General features: G+C 33.8%; 2 protein-coding genes across 9 annotated transcripts in view; one reads left to right on the top strand and one right to left on the bottom strand.

Moving 5' to 3' along the window:
• Positions 1-17,516, bottom strand: part of LOC110113260 (kinesin-like protein KIN-UA) — an 85,662-nt gene extending 68,146 nt beyond the window's left edge. For 3 of the 7 annotated variants that reach the window (XM_020845779.2, XM_028701071.1, XM_028701070.1), the window contains exons 1-4: positions 17,137-17,513; positions 12,352-12,452; positions 12,038-12,160; positions 4,771-4,956 (exon numbers count right to left, since the gene is read on the bottom strand). In XM_020845779.2, the coding sequence (XP_020701438.1) occupies positions 4,771-4,956; positions 12,038-12,160; positions 12,352-12,452; positions 17,137-17,314 (588 nt within the window). In that variant the 5' untranslated portion in view covers positions 17,315-17,513. Of the gene's footprint in view, positions 1-4,770; positions 4,957-12,037; positions 12,161-12,351; positions 12,453-17,136 lie in introns of all 7 variants that reach the window. The other 4 variants (XM_020845795.2, XM_028701072.1, XM_028701074.1 and 1 more) reach the window with 4 other exon arrangements.
• Positions 17,517-21,558: 4,042 nt separating this feature from the next.
• The window catches only part of LOC110113245 (DEAD-box ATP-dependent RNA helicase 13), a 36,297-nt gene continuing 35,061 nt past the window's right edge, over positions 21,559-22,794 (top strand). For both annotated transcript variants that reach the window (XM_020845744.2, XM_020845736.2), the window contains exons 1-3: positions 21,559-21,726; positions 21,929-22,147; positions 22,243-22,551. In XM_020845744.2, coding sequence (XP_020701403.1) covers positions 21,663-21,726; positions 21,929-22,147; positions 22,243-22,551 — 592 coding nt within the window. In that variant the 5' untranslated portion in view covers positions 21,559-21,662. The remainder of the gene's footprint in view (positions 21,727-21,928; positions 22,148-22,242; positions 22,552-22,794) is intronic.

The raw sequence follows: 22,794 nt of genomic DNA, 5'->3' as shown, positions 1-22,794 counted from the left end.
CTAATTTAAGATGCATCACATATGGAAAGTAATCAATTAGGGATTTGAAATTCTTTAATGGACATTGATTGGAAATGTAATTAGGAGCCTTAACGGAAATAGGATTTAGAGAGGAAAGAGGGGCCAACGGCTAAAGGAGGGGGGAGAAGTTAGGAAGGATTTCAAATAGTTTCCAAGCAAAGAAAATTTAATTAAAAGAGATTTAATGCCAATATCTCTTTTAATTTGAATTCTATTTCAAATTGATTTGATTTGAGAAACTTTCCAAATATAACTCATGTTAAATTAGGAAAGATTTCAAATTTCAAATTGATTCAAGATAAAATTAATATCCTTCCAAATTCGTCATGATCTATCTTAGGAAAGTAGTCAGCCTGAAAATTTTGGAGACAAAGGAGAGAAGATGTGGCCGGCGGCTAGGAGAGGGTTAGGGCCGGCGGCTAGGAAGGAGGAGAGGTGGAGGCTGGCGATTAAGAGGAAGGGGAAGGCTTTGGCCGGCGGCTAGGAGGAGGGGAGGTGAGTGTTGGGCTGGCAATTAGGAGGAAAACAGAGGGTGGTCGGTGGCTAGGAGAAAGGAGGGACGGTGGTGGAGATGGGGACCCGCGGGCTTGGGGAAAGGGAGGGAGTCGGTGGAGAAGATAAAGCACGAGCCCGGACGCTTTCTGCGGCTGATGGGTAATACTTTGTCATCACCTAGGGACTTCAAACCATGAACCCGGACGCTTCATGCGGCTGGTGGGTAATAAGTTGCCCTCACCTAAGGACTTCACCTCTCATAAGAACTCTCAAAGCTCTCAAGAACAAAGTGTTGAATTTTTTTTTCTTAATAATCATCCATCCCCTCAAAAGAATAAAAAATTATTATGTGCGGAGTCCAGACTCCAATGAAAATGCATCACGTACTTAGTACAAAGCGGTACTGAGGCTATAAATAGCGAAAATACAATAATAAGACAAACGACAAAAGTGCCCCCTAGTGTCACATAGGCCTACTCCCTCAAGTGAGGGTACAAAAAGAAAAAATGCATAAATAAATCAAAATACAAATAATAACTCAAAATAAAATGGTACAATCATGGCCGTCGATCTTCGGCTTCTCCTCTGATAAACTTTCATGATCGGATGTCCTCATCAAATTCATCAGTAAAGGTAGAATTTAACTTCTAGTTCATTTATTATACATTACAAAATAAGTAGATGAGGTTGATTTCTAAATAAATTGTAAATTATCCTCCAATAATTGCCACAAGCCGCCACCACAACGATCCACTGTCGCTGCCCATCGTCACCCATCCCCACCTAGTGATGCCCAACGCCAATGCCAATCATTAATCGTTGCCATTCACTGATCACCATTATCGAGCTTTACATTGAATTCATTTTACTACAAACCAAACATAAAAGTATAATCTCTCACATTTGTTATATGCTCAACCAATCTACTCTAAAATATTTCAAATACACTACATTTATTCTACACTACATTTCTTTTACTATGTATGACTGTATTGCTCTTTAGCAAATCAAATATCCCCAAAATCAAAGCATCACTTTAAACACTTATCACTTCTGAATATAAGCATATAATAGAAAGGAAACAAAATTGATGGATGTTAAAAATATCTATTTTATCAAATAATTATACAATCAAAAGGATGTTGCAAAGTATGTCTTAGGAGTTAGGAGAATCAAAATAAAAAGTTTCTAACAGTAAAAATAACTAGTAATAGAATCAAAATATGTACAAAAAGATTAAAAATAAGAAATTTTGCTATAAAAACTATTTGAGGTATAAAAACTTTAAAAATTGGGAAAGATATATAGGGTCCTTAGGAATTCTAAGAAAACAATATGTGATGCTACGAATATGATTTTTAGTTAATTTTATAATAGATTAGATACAGATGATGATAAAAGATATATATAGAGAGAGAGAGTGAGTGAGTGAAAGTTAGTTAGTTAGGTAAAAAAGATATAGGATAAAGATTTAATTCAAGTGAGGTGCATTATGGATAAAAAATAAAAAAATTTCTTAAAAGAGGATATTCAATATGGATGGATGAGATCTTTGAACAAATTTTTCAATGAATGGTGTGAGAATACAATTGAAAATAAATATTTTTATTTTTATCATAGCTGGAGAGGCTTTAAAGAAAACGAACTATGGAAAAAAAGCAGGATGACATTCCAATAGATGTATGGAAATACTTAGGAAATCAAGGAATTTCTTGGCTTACTAAGCTTTTTCAATATTTGAAGAACAAAAAAGATGTCAGATGAGTGGAGAAGTGTGTTGGTTCCTATTTTTTAAGAATAAATGTGATGCACAAGAGTACAATAACAACAACATCAAGCCTTTGTCCCACTACGTGGGGTCGACTACATGAATCCTTTTTCGCCATTGTGTCCGCTTAAAAGTTAAATTCTCATTTAAATCTAATAAAGAAAAATCATTTAATCATTTCTAATATTTTATAACCAAGTCTTTTTAGGTCTAATGCACAAGAGTGTACTAATTATAAAGGAATTAAATTTATGTGACATAAATTAAAATTATGAGAGACTAATTGAGCATATATTATGATGTGATACTAATATTTCTCAAAATTAATTTAGATTCATATCGGGCATGTCTACTATGGAAGATATACATTTATTGAAAGGTTTTATGGAGAAATATAAAGAGTGTAAGAAGGATCTACATATGATATTTATTGATTTAAAGAAAGCATATGATAAATTTTCAAGAGAAGTGCTTTGGAGAGTTCTAGAAAAGAAAAGAATTAATAATCCTAATATTCAAATCATTAAGAATATGTTTATAGGAGCTATTAGTTGTGTTCAAACACAAGGAGATTCAACCAACTATTTTCCTATTTTAGTTGGATTATATCAGGGATTAACTTTAAGCCCATATCTTTTTTTTATAGTCATGAATGTTCTTACTAGAAATTTGCAAGAGGATTTCCCTTGGTGTATGCTTTTTGCTGATGATATTCTTCTTGTTAATAAAACTAAGAGAGAGTTGAAGAAAAACTTGAATTACAGAAGTCAACTTTAGATTTTAAAAGTTTACATTTGAGTAGAGATAAAATTCAATATATGGAGTGTAATTTTAGTAGTAATAGATCTAGGGGTGGGATTGTGACATTGGGTGATCAAAAAGAGCTCAAGTTTTAAATATCTCATATCTATTGTTCATAGCAATGGTGAAATATATTGGATAATATTAGTAGCATTCAAGTTGGATGGTTAAAGTGGAGGAATATAACAGGCATGTTGTGTGATAGAAAAGTAAGATAAAATTTTAAAAGATTGTGGGGAGACCTGCAATGCTTTATGGCACATAATGTTGGTCGTTAAAAGAGAAACATAAAATTAAGTTAAGTGTTGCAAAGATGAGGATGCTTAGGTGGATGAGTAGCTTTATACTTAGAGACAAAACTCAAAATGAGTACATACATGAAAAGGTGTTAGAGTAGCTCCAATGGCAAATAAGATTTGAAAGAGTCGCCTTAGAATATGGTTTGGTCACAGAAAATGTTAGTCTTTCGATGATCCTATTAGGAGACTAGATGTATTAGAGTTGGCCTGTGTTAAGAAGCTCGAGGTAAACCTAAAAAGTCTTTGTAAAAAAGTACTAAAAGTGACTTTTTTATTAAATTTAATGAAAATTTGACTCGTAATATGACAATGGAGAAAAATGATTCATGCAGTCGACCCCACGTAGTGGGATAAAAACTTCTTGTTCTTGTTGTTGATTATATAATCCAAAAACCTGAACTTGGAAATGATAGTTTTAATATATTGCAAATTGATTATATTCAAACTTTAAACGTAATAGATAATATTTTAAAAAAAAAAATAATATTTTCAAAACAAGATCAATATTGTATATATAATGTTACATCAAACACAAATAACATGAAATTTCTTTAATATAGATTATTATTTTTCATTTGAGAATATTTTAAAAGCTTATATTCTTAAAAAAATACATGTATATAATATTTTTCTATCAATATAACTAGCATTAAAAAAGGTCTTTAAATACATTAGTATCAAACTTTATACAGTAGGAAGAAGCACATTTTCAAGCATGAATAGGCCAAAACTTATGCATCAATATTTCTGACAAATATTACAACTATAAAGAGGTATAAGGCATTTTTAGACCAAATTTCCCATTGAAAACCTTGTAAAAATACCCACAATGAAAATCACACAAATCAAGCTTACACGGCTACCAAATAAGAATTCAGTACAACAGCAAGTTTGTTATTTAGCCCTGTCAGATCTACACTTATCGGAGAAGAAATAATTCTAGCAGTGAAAAACAGAACAAACGGTATGCTATAAAACAGTACTGCATTTATTAGAATCTTCATGCATCTTTGGCCTTAATTCAATGTACCACAAAAACTTAGCTGATTCATCGTCGCCATTTCACATTAGGAATATGTTAGAGCTACAGATTTTTCATCACAACACCATCCTTTCAATCAAAATATTTGACCTTGTTTACGAATACCCTGGCATGCATTCCTGTTTGGAGCTAAACAAGTATGCATGGCTGCAGTTCACATTTGCAACTTAATTTTTTTTGCTTTTAAGAATGGACTGAATGATTCAACCGCTCCTAAAGCACTGTTATATATCACTAGTTTGCAAATATAACTCTCAAAACTCAAAAGCTTATTACTACAGCAAGAATACCATCATCAAACAAGCAACAATTCAAAGTGGTGAGAGAAGGATCAATTGACATGCCTGCAGATAAGATATCGACACAGTATCGTGCAAAGGAGACGTATGAGAAAGAATATCCTCCATAGCTCTAACCATGATTCCACGTTGAGAAGGATCATCTTTTTCGAGTCGACCAATGGTGTATGTTTTTCCAGTACCTGTTTGACCGTAAGCCATAACTGTCCCATTATACCCATTTAATACACGCTGCAAAAATAGATTAAATTACAGAAAGCATTCGAAAGGACCATACTCGAAAAGGAAATGACAATAAAACAAAAATTAAATGCACTGCCTAGGAGTACTTGTGATAGTATGTATAGTACCATTCCGAGTTTACTATAAGGATAAGGATTCAGAGTTATAATAATAGTAGTTTTGTATAGTATAGTAGTACTATTGTACAATATAGTACATTATATGAGTTTTGTAGTATTGTATAGTAGTATAATAGGATAATACTACTTTATACTACTATACTATTCTATACTACATATACTACACTATATAATACTACTCTATACTACTATACTATTTTATACTACTATACTATTCTATAATCTATACTATATATACTACACTAAATAATACTACTCTATACTATATAACTACTCTATATATATACTATATTACTCCATACTATATATATCACACTATACTTGTAAAACCCGAAAACTGTCGATCGGATGCGTCGCACGCATTTCGATGCGAATTCGACGCAATAAATTTTATTAAAAATTTTGATCGAAACGGTATAAAGAACGTATACCCAATTTCGCACTGTTTGAAAATTAAAAATCGCCGAAGATGTTTAAGTAAATTTAGCCCTTATATACACAAATTACCCTTCATGAGATAATAGAGAAATAATGGGAGAGGGGCTAATGCAAGCAAAAATTAGGATTTGCAAGCAATAGAAAACAACTTCCTAGAAAATAGAAAATTACATAAATTACTCAAACTATACAAAATACAACTTTTATAATATAAAGACGACTCTTACAAACTTATAGCATTACAACAAACACCTTACAATTCTTGACAAACATAAGATACCTAAAATTGCATTTCATTCGTCGCTTTGAGAAGAAGGATACAAGTGGCGACGAACTTGCGGAGAAAAGAAGGAGATACGAAGACGAGACGAAAGAGGAGGACAATCTCGCAAGCTTTCCCAACAAGGAGAGTAAGAAGTGGAACAAGCTCGCGAGCTTTTCCAAGAAAGAAGAAAAAACCCTCAGGTTTTTAGATCCAAAAATACCATTATAACACATTTTTTTTATTCACAAGACACTTATATTTATAGGAGAAAATGGGCAGCCAAACATCCCAAAATACCCTCATTTAAACCCATTAAATTCAAGTAAATGGAAGGCCAAAAGTCAGCCCAAAATAGCACTTGAAAAGCCATCAAAAGGGGCAGCATTCACTCCAAAAACAGCAACCGGACAGCCACAGAAATTTCATAAACAGCAGCTGAAAAGCCACACATGAAACCAAGAAAATCAGCCACGGGTCAAGCAGTTAGGTGGGGAACCAAGGGGGCAAAAGCAGCCACGGGACAACCTGCCAGGGGAGGAACCGAAGGGGCTGCACAGGAGACCGGAATAGCACCCAACAATGGAGAAGGAACAACTCACAGGAAACAGCACTAGGGGAGAACCGAAGGGGCTGCACAGGGACCAAAACTAGCAGCCAGGGGAGCTGAACCAGGAGGGACAACCGAAGAGACCAAGGGAAGGGGAAGGGGAGTTAAGGGGGGAAACAAAAGAGCCTTTAGAGAGGGGAGTAAAGGGAAGGGGGGGGGAATGAATCTAGTTTGGCATTAAATACACAATAATGAGTTGATTAAGAGGTAAAAGCTCATTAATGAGTTGACTCTACTAGAAACTTACAAAATTTTCAACTCAACTTATTTTGACCCCCCCTAGGGACAACCGAAGAGACCAAGGGAAGGGGAAGGGGAGTTAAGGGGGGAAACAAAAGAGCCTTTAGAGAGGGGAGTAAAGGGAAGGGGGGGGGAATGAATCTAGTTTGGCATTAAATACACAATAATGAGTTGATTAAGAGGTAAAAGCTCATTAATGAGTTGACTCTACTATAAACTTTAAAAATTTTAACTCAACTTATTTTGACCCCCCCTGCCTACATCAATTCTCCTCTAGTTGAAAATGCTCATCTCCCGATGAGGTTGCTTTAATTTTCTTCCAATGAGGCAAAGGAGGTGCATCAAGCTTTTGAATCTTTGCTTCATATTTCTTCAGGATCTCACGTTCTTGCTTAAATTGTTCTTGCAGACGCTTCTTTTTCTTCAAATAGTTTTCGGTACTCATATGCAATTTCATCTGTAATTTGAATAGCTCATTCTGTAGGGGATCTGTCAAACTTCCTTCTGTCGGAACCCATCTGTCCATAGGAATGTTTTCTTCGAGATCTTCTAACTGATTTTCACCTACCACTGGATCACTGCTTTTATCTTTTTTCATTTTTTTTTCCAAACAAATAAAAGAAGACTCAACAAAATTTAAATTCACTTGATACCAAGACTCAAATGACAACATGACACATAAACCTAGGAATTTACTAACTCGCTCTCATACCAAATTGATGCAAGCAAATATTTAGGGAGACCCCAACTTTTGCAAGCATATTACAAGATTTCCTAAATACGTAAGAAAATACACAACATACTCAAAATGACACCTTTTATAACAAAAAGGACGCTTACAAACGACACATTAAACACTTTAAAACATAACAATGACACTTACAAACTTATAATCAGGAAACACCTAAAAATGCCTTTTATTTGTCGAGAAGAAGGATACAAGTGGCGTCAAACTTGCGGAGAGAAGAAAGAGGTAAGAAGTCGAGATGAAAAGAGGACAAGCTCGCAAGCTTTCCTAGAAGAGAAGAAGCACAGAACAACTTTCAATCTTTTCCAAAGAATGAAGAAAAAACCCTAAAGTTTTTTACTCCAAAAATTCCATCATAAGCTCTCTTTTTATTCACAAGACACCATATATTTATAGGAGAAAAGGGGCAACCAAACATCCCAAAATACACTTATTTAAACTCATTAAATTCAAGTAAATTGAAGGCCAAAAGTCAGCACAAAACAACACTTGAAAAGCCACCAAAAGGGGCAGCATTCACTCCAAAAACAGCAACCGAACAGCCACAGAAATTTCAGAAACAGCAGCTGAAAAGCCACACAAGAAACCAAGAAAATCAGCCACGGGTCAAGCAGCCAGGTGGGGAACCAAGGGGGCAAAAGCAGCCACGGGACAAGCTGCCAGGGGAGGAACCGAAGGGGCTACATAGGAGATCGGAACAGCACCCAGCAAGGGAGAAGGAGCAGCTCACGGGAAACAGCACCAGGGGAGAACCGAAGGGGCAGCACAGGGACCAGAACCAGCAGCCAGGGGAGCCGAACCAGGAGGGAAAACCGAAGAGAACAAGGGAAGGGGAAGGGGAGTTAAGTGGGGAAACCAAAGAGCCTTTAGAGAGGGGAGTAAAGCAGGGGGAATGAATATAATTTGGTATTAAATACACAATGATGAGTTGATTAAGAGGTAGAAGCTCATTAATGAGCTGACTCTAGTAGAAACTTACAAAATTTTCAACTCAACTTATTTTAACCCCCCCCCCTTGCCTACATCAGGGGCACATGCGTCCTTTTATCTAACACCCATCTTAAAGCCATAAGGGACCAAAATAATTGGTCCCTTGTGCTTGTTTCGGCCAAACCAAAGGAGAAGCGGGCGGAAGAGAGGGGGAGGACATCGGGGGACGCGAAAGCCAGCAGCCGGCTTGGTCTTCCGGCGAGTTCTTTAGGAAAAAGCAAGATGAAGGCTTGGGAAAGTCTAAGGTATGATTTCTTGAAGACATTCCTAAACTTTTCATATGATTTTCCTTGAAAAAAAATTCTAGCATTTCTTCCAAAAATTGTTTCCTCCAAAATCTCTTTACATTAAAGATTTTCCTTACAATTAAAAACGTTTTTATGCTTATAAATCAAACTTTCAAGGGAAAACTTTTGAGTTTAGAAATTAGGGTTTTGTTGAAACGTTAAAATCTTTTTGAGTGAAGGTTAGGGAAGGCTTAGGAACAATTTTTAGCCATGAAAATGCAAGATTTCTTCAAAGGATTTTAGGTTCAATTCTTAGGGTTTTTTTCTAATTTGAAAAATGTTGATGCATGCTTACCTAAAGTGTTTCCAAATAACATTAGGAAGGCTCTAATGGTGAAATTGGGACATTTTTCACAAAATTCTATTTTTCCCTAGTTTTTATATGTTTAATCCAAAAATTAAATGCCCTAAAATTATAATTAGGTAAGAGGGATGTTTTAATATGCAAATTGAATGATATTAGTGAAGCATTAGGTTTCCCAAATTTTGATTTTAAGTAAAACCGAAAATTTCATTTAAAATTATCTTAATTAAGGAAGGAATGTGTTAAAATACATTAGATTATGGGTTAATAATAAAGTAATTACCAATTAGGATTGATTTATGATTTATTTTAATCAGGATCTATGTTAGGTAAAGTTTACATTAGATTTCAGACTTTGGTAATATGTGTTAACATGCATGACATTCAATTAAGGAAAATATTGATATAACAACAATATTAGATATGTGGTAAATTAACATTTATATGAATAGATATGTGATAAACATGCTTTTGGTTATGAGTAGGTTAGAGAGTATTAAAGAGCTTAAGGAGAGAAATTCATTAATGAAATGTGTAGGGTGTAGGGTTAGAGAGGTAGAATTGATTTGTAATGGTATAAGAAGCTTATATTGTTATGTTGTCAATTTTTCCCTTGGGTTTTGAAAAAAGGGAAGTGTTAAATGTTTGAAAGAAAATGACATTTGAGGTAAGAACACCTTACTCTACAAATTCATATTCCTGTATTTTCTGTTTTAAAATGTCTCATTAGTTGATACATATTACATGCATATGAAATATTCTTATTAATTGATAGAAATGTATATTAAATATTTCTATGAATCAATGCATATTTGATGTTCTCAAGCATATTAAAGTTCTAATTATTTGATAGTAACAATGCATATAAGTCTCTTTCATATTAATTTGTCTCATACTTAATGCATATGATTGATATGAAAATGTTACACTACCTATCTATATTTCTATGAAAATAATATTTAAATGATTGTGCATGTTGAAGGCGGAGTACCAAAATATGGTGCAAAAGCACAATATGACTCTTATGAGCAATATGGCTCTTCGGGGTAAAAGAGGAAAAGAAAATAAATAGCCAAAAATATGTTTGTGTATCTCATCAGTACACTTTTGGTACTCAGGTACGGTTGTATAAGATAAAGAATAAGCAAGCTTAGACATAAGACATATGACATAGTTGAAAACATATGCATATGAACTACCGTATGACACTTAGCATATACATAAAAACTAGCACGAGATATACATATGACACTTAGCATATACATATGACACTTAGCAAAACAATCATGACATTTCACTTTTAGCATACATGTTAATTTTCATTTAAATAGCATATGAAGATGTTAGAGTTAGTGTTTCCTATTGAGCTCTAGCTCATTCCCTAATTATGGGATTTTTTCAGGAGAACCCGCTGCTAAGAATGGCTGACCGCCCTTGGTACACCTACAGTCGTAGAGGATCGGATGACAGGTTCCTCTTATGTCTCTTTTAGTTGTAGTTTACATAATTTTGGGTGGTTTGACATAAATGATAGATTTTATAGCCAATTTTGTATATATGTGAATCTCCTTATGAAATGACATGAAATGTTTAATCTAATTTGGAAATTGTTTAGAGACACTTTTAGTTTCCTTTTAAAGTGTTTTAGATTTCTTAAATGCATGTTTTAAGAAAATTTCATGTTCTGAACGTCCGACATCCGTTCCCGCCTTGTCTAAACGAGCTCACTGGGCCAGGTCGTGACGATACTACTACTACTCTATACTATATAACTACACTATACTCTATATACTTCTACTTTATACTATATAATTACACTATACTATATATACAACTACTACTACTCTATAACTTCTATATTATTATATTATATTATATTATACTACTATTATGTTATATATAATAACAATATTACTACAACTGTATATTATATAACTGCACTATACTATATATACTACTACAACTATACTTTATTATACTACTACTCTATACTTTATAACTACACTATACTATATAACAACACTATATTATATATACTACATTATACTACAACTATTATATACTATATAACTACACTATACTATAATTGTACTCTTTAATACTACTACTGTATACCATATAACTACACTATAATATATATACCTACACTATACTCTATATACTACTACAAATTATATAAATACACTATACTATATATACTACTACCACTGTATAACTACTATATTACAATAGTATATTATATTATATTATACTACTATATTACTACGTAACTACATTATACTATAATACTATTCTATATACTACTATTATATAACTACACTTTACTATATATACTACTAATACTATTGTATTATATATATATTATTGCATTATACTACAGCTTTATGCTATATAACTACTATATACTATATATACTATATTATACTAGAACTATTCTATATTATATAACTACTCAATATTTTATATACTACACTATACAACTACTATTATATAATATATAACTACACTATATTATATATATACTACTCTATACTACTATTATTTTATATTATATAACTATATTGTACATTATATACTACTCTATAGTACTACTCTATACTATATATATTACATTATACTATGTATACTACTATATTCTATATATACACTATACTATACATACTACTTTATACTATATATACTACATTACAGTTATACTACTCTATACTACTATAAATCTATACTATATAACTACTCTATATTATATATATAATATACTATATATACTACACTACACCACTACTACTCTACTATATAACTATCCTATACTATACTATACTACTCTATACTATATAGCTACAACATATAATATATACTACACTATACGACTACTGCTCCAAACAAAAATAACTACAGTATACTATATATAACACTATACAACTACTGTGCACTATATATACTCAACTATACTATATATACACTATATATACTACTCTACATTATATACTACTCTATACTATTGAGGGCAAAATAAAAACATATTAAAAGATGGAGCACCTGATCATCACCATATTAACGAACAAAATCATTACCTCCACTACTGGCTTTGCAACAGCTTCATAAACTCGTCTTTGAGAAGCGCTTTCAGTAAAGACCTCATCAAATCTATAAGATTCAGATTTCCAATTATTCTTTCTTAACTTCAACCTCTTCAACTGCATGCCACAAATTCAAATAATTAGCCTTAATATAATATGGACATGCGTGTAACATTTAAACCAGAATACTAAAGTGGCAAATAAATAAATAAAAGATAAAAATGATTACTACAAAAAAAATACAAGTTTATTAAAATTACAATTATATAACATAGATATAGAAAGATAGAAGGAAAAGAATAGTGGACCTCAGGCAGTGACTCAACACAGTCAATAAAATCAGATTCAAGAGAGAGATCCTCAGCATTTTTGGGGCAAAGTCTAACAGCAACTCGAACTCTTTCAGAATCTATAATAGCATTTAAAAACTTGTTCATAAATCACTGGCAAATCATAAATGATAATCTACTAAATAATCAAAATTGCATAAGATTCTATTTGCATGAGCATATGCTCATTATGGTTTGATAAGAATATAACCTTACTGAGACTAAAATTTTATTTATGGATGAGAACAAGAAAGCAAACAAAAAAGTTTTAATCTTTACATCAAGAATAAGATAAATTAATAGTCCAAGATATAGCAAGAGGAGCATGAAACCCAAAATCCTGAAGTTTATGATGGCAGGTCCCAAGAACCTTCGCCAGGGCTCATAGATAAAATGAAGAGAACCTAAACAATTCATTCTTATTCCATAAACTATGCATGCCAAGGTCAATTGAAAAACAGTCTTCATAACTCATAAGATCAGTCTTTTAAGTTAGGCATGCATAATCCTGCGAAGAACCTAACATAACATGTTTTAAGAAGGATGTCATTATCGAATTATTGAACATATGCAGGCCCTTAACTGAAAATAAATTTACATTAAAATTAAAACCTCCATTGGCGATCTCATACCTAGAATAGAATGGCAGAGAATTAACATTAGCTTGACAACAAATCATAAAACTTATGCAAAACTAATGAAATTAATCAAAATGTGAATTGTGATAGTTCTCATGCTAGGCTTGAAATAGTTGGGCCTTGGGACAAAGCTAGTGATGATGAGCATCATCATCATTGAAATTGATGAACTAGATCATCACTTGATGCAAGGCATAAGCATATAAAATGCAAATCTCAGTGTATTAATCAACATAGATAAGCAACAATGTCAATTGACACAAGCCGTCATAACCTTCTAATAAGAATATCTGCTATCATACAATACCCAAGCATACGATAAGGTTGTCAGTTCATAACACACAATAACAAAATGTAAGAATTTTAAGCTAATAAAAAAACCATCTTGAAAATAAAAGCAAAGGTAAAGATGACATAAGATATCACCCTACTATCAAAAGCATACCATAAGGTCATCAATTCAAATCTATCCATCTAAGAATATGAGAATAAAACATTTAAAGTTCGTGAGGACTCTAATGATTTAATGTAAGTTATCGTTCTCTAAACAGATCATATTTGTTGTTACCATAACTCTCATCATTCTTTTTGTCAAAAGACCCGAAACAATAATTTAAAATAAAATCCACATTGTCCCAAAGTTCAAGCGATGTCATTATACATACATCCTATTCTACAAGTAGAATACACCTAATAAGTCCCGCCCTCAAAAAAGAACCCAATAATGCATTGTAACATGGAAATATCATGCATGAGCACGACATCGAATGAGTTGTGTCATGCCTAGAAAAGCTTATCCAACCAACTCAGGTCAGCTCATCAGAACTCTAACTAATAATCTTTGATACTTGGTCAACATAAGCGTACAAATACAATCAAGTAGCAAAATAACCATTAACTCATTCACACTTATCGGCCCAGTTCAACTTGCCAATAACAACAAAGTTCATTGCAAGTGTTTCCAACATCCATAGCGAACAATAGGCATGTTGTGAAAGTCTAAGTGTTCATCTTACACTTTGCGTAGCTTTCAACGATAATGGATGGGCCACACAATATCACTTCCCCGTCTTTGGACTTCAATGTTGGCCTAGTTGCAATAGGACAATTGTTTTCCTTTTAGTTGTAAGGTACCCAAGGGGGGAGCAAGAGATTGCTAAGAGTCAACATTGACAACTTTAGAGGGTACAGATAAGATCAAAATCAACCTTAAACTTCCATCACCTATCTCAAGTTACATACTCATCATCAAATTAATCATACAAGAATCATAATAATGACATATTGAAACATTAGTAAATCCACACGAGTGAAGGGCACATCAATCGCCCACTTCAAAAGTAGCATGGTGAAGCAAAAGGCAAGTCAAAACAAAAGGGTCTATAAGATACTCTTACTCCTACAAAATCAAAGAGCTAAATAAATCACATAAAATACCAAGATGACCACCAAAAATAAGCAAGCACAAGCACAATTATGTAGTCAACACCTCAACACTTTTGTTAGGACAAAAAATAGCTTGAACTTGGTTATAGACATGATTCCTACACTTTTTAATTAATTTTGAGAATGGTAGACCTCAATCCATTTTGTTTTCTTTAAGTCAACTTTTTTTTAAGTCTGAGGTAAGAGCTAGAAAGTGTGGTGATTTCTCAAGGACCCTTCAACTTAAACCATTTTCTCCTCATGCAACTGACTTGCAAAAGCCTTCTCTAAGTTAAGAAACCATTAGGGAAGCCTACCGGTAAGTTAATGTACATGCATCAATTCTCCTAGCAATTGAGGTGTAACTAGCATATAACAAAAAAGGTTATGCTTTCTTGATAATCAAAATAACTTAGCTCTCAAATACCTAGTTCAATAAATAGAGGGCAAATATATTAGACAATCGCAAGGCTCAAGTATAGAAAAAAGGACATTATGTTAAGTTAATGTAAAGAAGCTTTGTTTGACATTAATGTTAAGAAGACACAATTCTGGAATCGGCTTGAACTAGGCTATGGCATTGAGATCAGGTGTTCGTCTAGTGGCAAATGAAAGAAATCGACTTATTATTTTAAAACTCGCCTTCAAAAAATAAAAAATGGTTTTAAATTTTGAGGGCTTACCAGCCACTTCTTTTAATTTCACTTTTTCCATTAAATAATAGTAATAAAAAAATATGAAGTTAATGAGGGATGACTAGCTGCTTTACTTTTAAATAAAATAATAATAAATTAATAAGGATAAGCTAAAATAAAACACCATGCATCGTAAATAAATATAAAATTTTAATTTATAAGATGTGATCATGTGAGTCATGCTATATACTTAAACATCATTGACATTCATTGTAAGCCAAAATGTCCCCTCCCTTGATTGCACAAACTAAAAGCCACATATAAAAACTAAAATTCACTATCCAATTTTAGCATCATTCCAACCTTACATACCTTAAACAAGAAAAAAGGGCATTCATGCTTTGAACAAAAAAGCTCTTTAACATAACCCGCCATGAGTAGACAACAATTCAACGAGTCCAAATCTTCTCCTACTAATGTCTTGCATTTTTTTCATACAAAATAAAATAAGCATAGTATCACAGGGATCTATAAGCGTATTCATAAGTCCATTTCATAAATGCAATGTCTTAGTGGAGGTGCACGCTTTGCGAAGGGGTCGGGGTTTGTTTTATTGTGTATTTTCCATACAAATGAAATCATGATTTAACGCAATCTTCTAAAAGCAATTAGTTGGAATTGGATGCACTATCCAAAAAAAAAGGTCTAAATATTGAATGAAATCCTCTCAACTCCATTATATCAGCAGAGTAGAGTATCTTCTCGGTGGCGCACTGGCTTGCTTGCTTGCATGCATTTGTGCTCATATGCAATGTTCTAACGAGCAAGGTAGTCTCCCGTGAAACCATAATCCCTCGCATGTAATGTCTAATGAGCGTGGTCATCTCCCACATAGCCCAGATCATGTCACTTATGCTTGTCTACTTCTCGTGCAAATGTATGACATGGTCTTCCCTCATTGCAATGAGACGTGACTATCTTGTGTGTCTTCTAGCATCAAAAAACCCTTCCTTGCACATATCCCCCCTGGTTGCAATCTACGAGTGTAGGCAGCATTTGCGTTGTGGGTGCTCACCCTACGGCTTGTTGTCGGGTCCATACATTGCATTTGATGCTTATGCCCATTCATGGTGTCAACATCTCACCAACTCTCAATCCCTTTGGATCCTAAGCTGGCCTTGATGGTGTTGTACCATTGTGCTTTCTCATCTGTGGTAGATTTTTATTCTTTCACTTGTGCTCATTCTCTTTCGTTGGTCACTTATGGGGGATCTTTTGAAATCCTTTTTTCATCATAATCACTTCGGATGCCCTCTTCTACTCCCGCGGTGTTTCACACAAGTCTTTGGTTGACACCACAATGAGGTTGCTACTTCCTTCCCATATGGCCCCTAACTCTCCCAAGGCTCCTCCTCCTATATCATCTCCAGTGGTTGTGCCCTCTCCACAATCATTGTACTCTTTTGCAAATCTTGTTCATGGTTTGAATGTTGCATACATTAACCACTCTCCATCCAACAACCCTCCACTTTTCTTTCAACAGAATCAAACAACTTGACAACCTAAATATACTTATTCTTTTCAAGACAAGCCTTTTCTACTCTTTTCTAATGAGGAGGTGTCTATGCTTGTGAGGTCACTCACCCTCTCACTTATTAGCAAATTTTGTATGGATCATCCAAACATGGAGGTAACTCTCATGTTCTAATCTATGATGCAGTGTCCGATCATTAGCAGTGGTAAAATTAGGATTTCAAATGAAGTGATAAGAGTTCACCTAAAATTTTGTACGAGTCAAAGTTTTTATAATATATATGACTGAGAGAGATTTTAGATGTAAAAACTTTCATTTCAAACATAACTATACAGCATTTTTTTTCAAAACTAAGGAGCGAGAGCCACCCCTAGCCCCTTAAGCTACGCTTTTACCGCTGTGTATAAGCCCTAGTTCACCAAATTACAAACTGAACTTTCATGCAAGCCAATAACTAGTCTGCTGAAACAGCCAACCAACGGCCTTGAATAGCATTCTAAAAGGGGGATAAAAAAAAGGACAAAATTATTACCGGCATCATCATCATCAAAGGACGCCCTCAGGCTTGAGGTCATGGAACGCTTTAGTCCGGCCGCCTTCGCACGTGCAAACGCAGGGATCCCACCGCCACCGCCCACACCAACGAGTTTCGTTGAGGGCAAGAGCCTTTCAGAGCGCATAGATGCACGGGATTGAGGAAGCGAGGCCATGGCCGTGGCAGATGATTGAAAACCGTGGGAAAATCTAGATGAAGAGCGGGAAAGCCAACAGAGCTTCTTGATCAGGAGAATGAGGAATGAGGAAAGCTTCGTGGGTTCCGCGTCGAGGCCGGCACGATCACTGGAGCCGGCGGGCTTATATCAGTACGATTGGTCGATTTGAGTATGCGGGTCCATAAGCCTTTGGCTATATTTAGGGAATAAAATCTACGAGCTCGATCCTACTCTTTTAATACGAGAAAGAGAAAATAATTTTGATTTAAACCATTATTATAATAAGGTAATAAAAATAATTAAAAATAAGAAGAAAAATTATAAAGAATAACTAATATAAAAAGTGAGATATAAATTTTAAACATTTTTAATAATTTTATACTTGAAAAAATGAATGCTAATATAATTTAAATGTATTTTATATTAATACTTTTTAATGAAGTCAACTCAAGAGCTAATAAGTCGAGTAAGGACTGGACAAAGCTTGGGTCCTTAGCTCATCGAGCACGGCTCACGAGCCATTCATTGAATCGAGCCCGAGTAAGCTCACGTGTCAGCTTGACTCACTTACACCCCTAGTAGGAACTGATAAGATGATAACAACAATGATGGTGTCATGCCTCGAGATCTAAAGTGAAGGAATTTTATCTCTTTTCCCTTTGATCATGTTTATTTTCTTCTTAAAATCCATTTATTTTCTTATTTTTAATTAACGTCCAATATTATTCACGACTAGATTATTGATAACCATAGCTAGTTCACTCAAAGAAATATAAGCAATATGACAACATAATTATGTTACTACAATTAAATTTTACATTCTACTATAAAATTCAAAGACATATATATAATAGCTTGCACATTCTACAAAAATAACACATGTAAAACTAAAGAGCTAAAATATAACTTAATTAGCAACACTATCTAGCCTTATGTTGTAGGCTCATTATATTTATCTAAAATCATATAATGAGCACAAAAGCTCAGCAAGTAATGAAAACTTATCACTGCATTCAATGTAATGCAAAATAAATCAATATGGATGCTCCAATTTCAGTTCATGACAATCAATAATCAATACAAAATTTATAAAACTCGTATCAATCAATAGTAAAACTAATATGATTAAAAAAGCCAAAAGATATATCAAATCACCAAAATATATATATATAAATGACATCAATCAATGGGCCATGTTAGTATGTCGTGTTATGTTGTATCAATATCAATGTCTGCTTTATTAGTAGACTTTGGTTCTATCTATCAATCAGTTTAATATATCATTGTGTAAATGCAATCATAAATACAATAATAAAGAGAAAGGTGGAAATTTTAGGTTTAATGTGATATTTTTATCATTCGACCCCAATCGTCGCCCAATTGGCCATCAACCTTTAATTTAACCCCAAATGTCGATCAGTTGGTCATCAGTCTTTATGTTACCATCATTGTTTATTATCTTAAGTTAATTTATATGTGAGTTTTAAAATTATTTAAGAGTTATCATCATCTACCCATTGTTGCAATTCGGTTAATCGATTGGAAGCCACAACCAAGATCACTCAAAAAACATTTAATTTAAAGAAAAATACATTGGCACAACCTCTTGCGTAAGGTATTATATTTTAAGTGGCAGAACATATTAATTATAATGTCAACTGTCATAACCCAACCCAATATGACTTGATACCATATAAGTCATATTGTGCTCTATCATGGGCAGACATTAAAAAAATTTTTTTGACCCCAAGATCCACTTGGAAAAGTGATTAGAAAAAAACTAAATTTTAATTTAAACATACTACAGAGCCACTAACAAGCATAACAAAAATAAAAGACAAGCATTAATAAAACCAAACGAACCTAAACATACATATAGTAGAGATCATAGCCTATTATCAAAACTATTCAACTCATATCTTACCCTTTCTCGGACTTAAAAAATGGAGCAAAAGTAAAATATGAGTTAACACAACTCAGAAGGCTGTCGTAGCCTCAAACAAAATTCAATAATTTAAACCAAAAAGATTGAAAATATTGTGTTGTAATAATAAGGTGAAACTGAAAGTGATACTCCTAATGAATGTATTTGACAAGCATTTAAATAACTACTAAATTGAACTGAAACTAAAACATCACCAAATGCCTTATAGCAAATTTCAAAATAGTCCTCAAGCTCCTTTTCTTTTCATATTTAATAGTTAGAAGAATCACTTACCGTTGCAACATAATATGTTTTATCCGTAAATAGAATCTTTTTATAGGGAATATCAAAATAATAATCTCACTCCAAACTCATAATACCCCTTATGCTCAAAATTTTCATAATTACTAGTTAACAAAATCCATTATCTCCTCCAAAATAATTGTTAATATAATTTCTTCTCTCCACCAAAATAATTTCACATTACATTTAGTACACACATATTCCAATATATTATTGTAAGTACAGCATAATCGAAGTCAATTAAGAGTTTATCAAAATACTTTAATAGTAGGCAACAAAAAACCCCTGTCAATAGCAATTTATGTTTTTATAAATTAATCAAATTACAAGAGATCATGTATGACAAAGTTATGAAGCTTTTATAAAAATTTTGAATTGATATCTCTATTTTTCAAAGTTATATAGCTATAAATGTAAAATAAATACTCAAAATGATAAAAAAAGTCATATTGATAACATATCAAAAGTTACCAAAACAAAGATCACCGAATCTGATAAAACTGCATTTTTGCAAAACCCTAGTTTTTTTCACTCTCATCTTTTTTTTTCTTAAATTTATTTTATATTTTCTTTTAACAAAATGAGTTTAAACTAAATGAAAAATAAACATTTAATAAAAATGTGAAACTGGATGAGGATTTATTTATAATAAAATATCTTAAGGAAATAAATATAATTATGTCAATTGTTCAATCTTTTGAGAAAATGTATATAAATTATTATATGTCTTCAAATTTGTGGATCCAAAAATTATGGAATAAGAAATTGCAATAGTGCCAAAAAATTAGGGGAAAATAATCTTAACTATAGGACAATAATATCTATGTTGGACGATTTACAATTTAGACATATGATGACTCATGAAATAATTTTTAACTGTTAGGAGTTATTACATTGATAATCAACTTTCTGTGCTTATATACAAAGACTACATTTAAATTACAGCAGTTGTATCAGTTTCTCTTTTATATATAAAATGCAACATGAAATACAATAATATATAAATAAAAAAAATTGCATACTAGCCAATAAATTCATGAATTCATAACTTTGAATGTATCTCATGAAATTGAAACGGTCAAAATGTTTGTGAGGAAAATACGTTTTTAGCATACTCAGAAGAGTTAAAATCCTTAGAAATTAAGACAATAAATTACAAGAGTAAGAGTATAGCCAAACAAGAATGTCCCATAGAGCTTTCCCTCTCTCTCTCTCTCTTGAATTTGTGTATATAAATATTTATGTGAAATGAGTAAGGAAAAGAATAATGAAAAAGTGATTTGATATGCTTGATATGACTGATATATATTAAATGTGATATTGATCTAATTTAAAAAATGTATTGATTAATATCATATATATAAAAGATATCATAACCCTCCGACCTTCGTCACTTAAGATCTCTGCCACACACCAACTAAGGTACCACAAACCTCCGGCACATGCCGACTACGGTACCCAGAGCTCTATCACTCGCTTACTACTATCTCTCAGACCTTTGTTTATGATCCCTTTGACCTCTGGCGTATGTTGAGTACGAACCTTCCTACATTCATCACCCGTCGACTACGGTCCCTTTGATTGTTGTTGCCCACCCACTATGGTCCCTTTGACCTCCATAAGTGCATTGGGTCCCTCTAACATCCATCGAACGCCAACTGCAATCCCTCAAACTGTCATGATCCTCAGACTATGGTTCCTTCGACCTCCGTCGCTCACTGACTACGGTCCCTTCGACCTCCGTCGCTCGCTGACTACGGCCCCTTCGACCTTAATTGCTCGTCGATTAATGGTTTGTCGACTACTCTCTCTTAGACCTCCAATCATCGACTATGATCATTCAACCTCTGTCGCCTGTCGACTAAGATCCCTCCAACTTCCGTCACTATTGGACTACGGTCCATCCGACCACCATATCCTGTTGACTACGATCCCGTCGGCCTTTGCCGTCCACCAACTACTTAATTATTAATATTTTAAATTATATTAATTAAGTTAACCTTAGGACGTTAGGGTTTGCTTTTCAAGTTTGACATTCTTGCTTCGAAGGAGCAAGAGCCGCTTCTTCGGCTCCTTTGTTGTTGTTCGACTTCGCTCCTTCGACGACGTACTATATTCATGTCGGAGCGGAAGTTACGACATTTTAATCGGAAGCAAGGACGGGAGCTCGCTAGCTGTGAAGGTAACTTTCTCACTTTCGCGCGCTTCTTCGGCCAAATCCCGTAAATCTGCCGAACTACAGGATTTAGTAAATCCGGGATTTACGACAAAAATAGGGAAATGGAGGATTTATTCCGCCCTGAGATTTACATCGAGCGTAAATCCCGTTTGGAAGGGTACGCTAAATCCTGCTAAAATCTGGCGTTAATCATGTTGCCAAACAGCCCCTGAAGATATCGTTCGCTCTGACGCCATGGACGAAGTATCTCTGTCTCCATCTTCTACATTAGACACAAGAAAGAAGAATCCAAAGAGGAGGTGGAAGCAGAAGATTGCAAATAAGGCGAACTCTTTCGATTCCGACCGCCTCGACTTCATTCCTTGGAAACAAGCCGAGAGCAGTGGCGATCCATTCGCCCTTCTCTCCGGCGGCGTTGAAGGAGGTTTCTTGTCCGAACCTTGCCCATGTTTATTATTTTTTTTCTCTTATGGTTGCCAGGGAATTTATTTCATCCTCTGTTTTATTTTGGGAAATTAGGGTTCCTTTCCTTGGAAGAGATTGACGAGTCGGAATATTGTTTATTCAGTGGATCACCGGATATAGAGAGCGAGGAAAAAGCGGAGAACACTACTTCTTCCAAGTTGAAGAAGAGGAAGAGGGTTAATGTTGATGCAGAGTCAGAGGGGGGTGATTCGTGCGTAGTTAACGAGGAAGGTATAAAAGAGAAGGGTAGTAAGAAGAAGAAGAGGAGGAGGAAAAAGAGGAGCAATGATCACAAGACGAAGGAATTGATACCTGATGGCGAGCCGGAACAGCAGTGCGAACCCGCTGAAGGAAGCCCTAAAGGTTTGCCACCTTGTTTTATCTTTTGGTAGTGTGCATGGCTACTTTTATTTAATTTTATACATGCTTTATTTGCTTATTTGCCCCGCGTAGCTTTAGTAGTCTTCAATTAGGGTCTATTTGGGCGGAAGCAGCTTTTTATAAAGATGATTGTAAAGATAATGTGACGAAAGTAACTTTTTGGACATCAACTTACATACAACTTCACACATTAATATATTTGGTTGCAAAAGGTAGCTATCTGAC

Source organism: Dendrobium catenatum, unplaced genomic scaffold (assembly GCF_001605985.2).
Source record: "Dendrobium catenatum unplaced genomic scaffold, ASM160598v2 fragScaff_scaffold_1638, whole genome shotgun sequence".
Lineage (NCBI taxonomy): Eukaryota > Viridiplantae > Streptophyta > Magnoliopsida > Asparagales > Orchidaceae > Dendrobium > Dendrobium catenatum.
The sequence above is the reverse complement of the archived record's forward strand: the minus strand, read 5'-3'. Positions and strand labels throughout refer to the sequence as shown.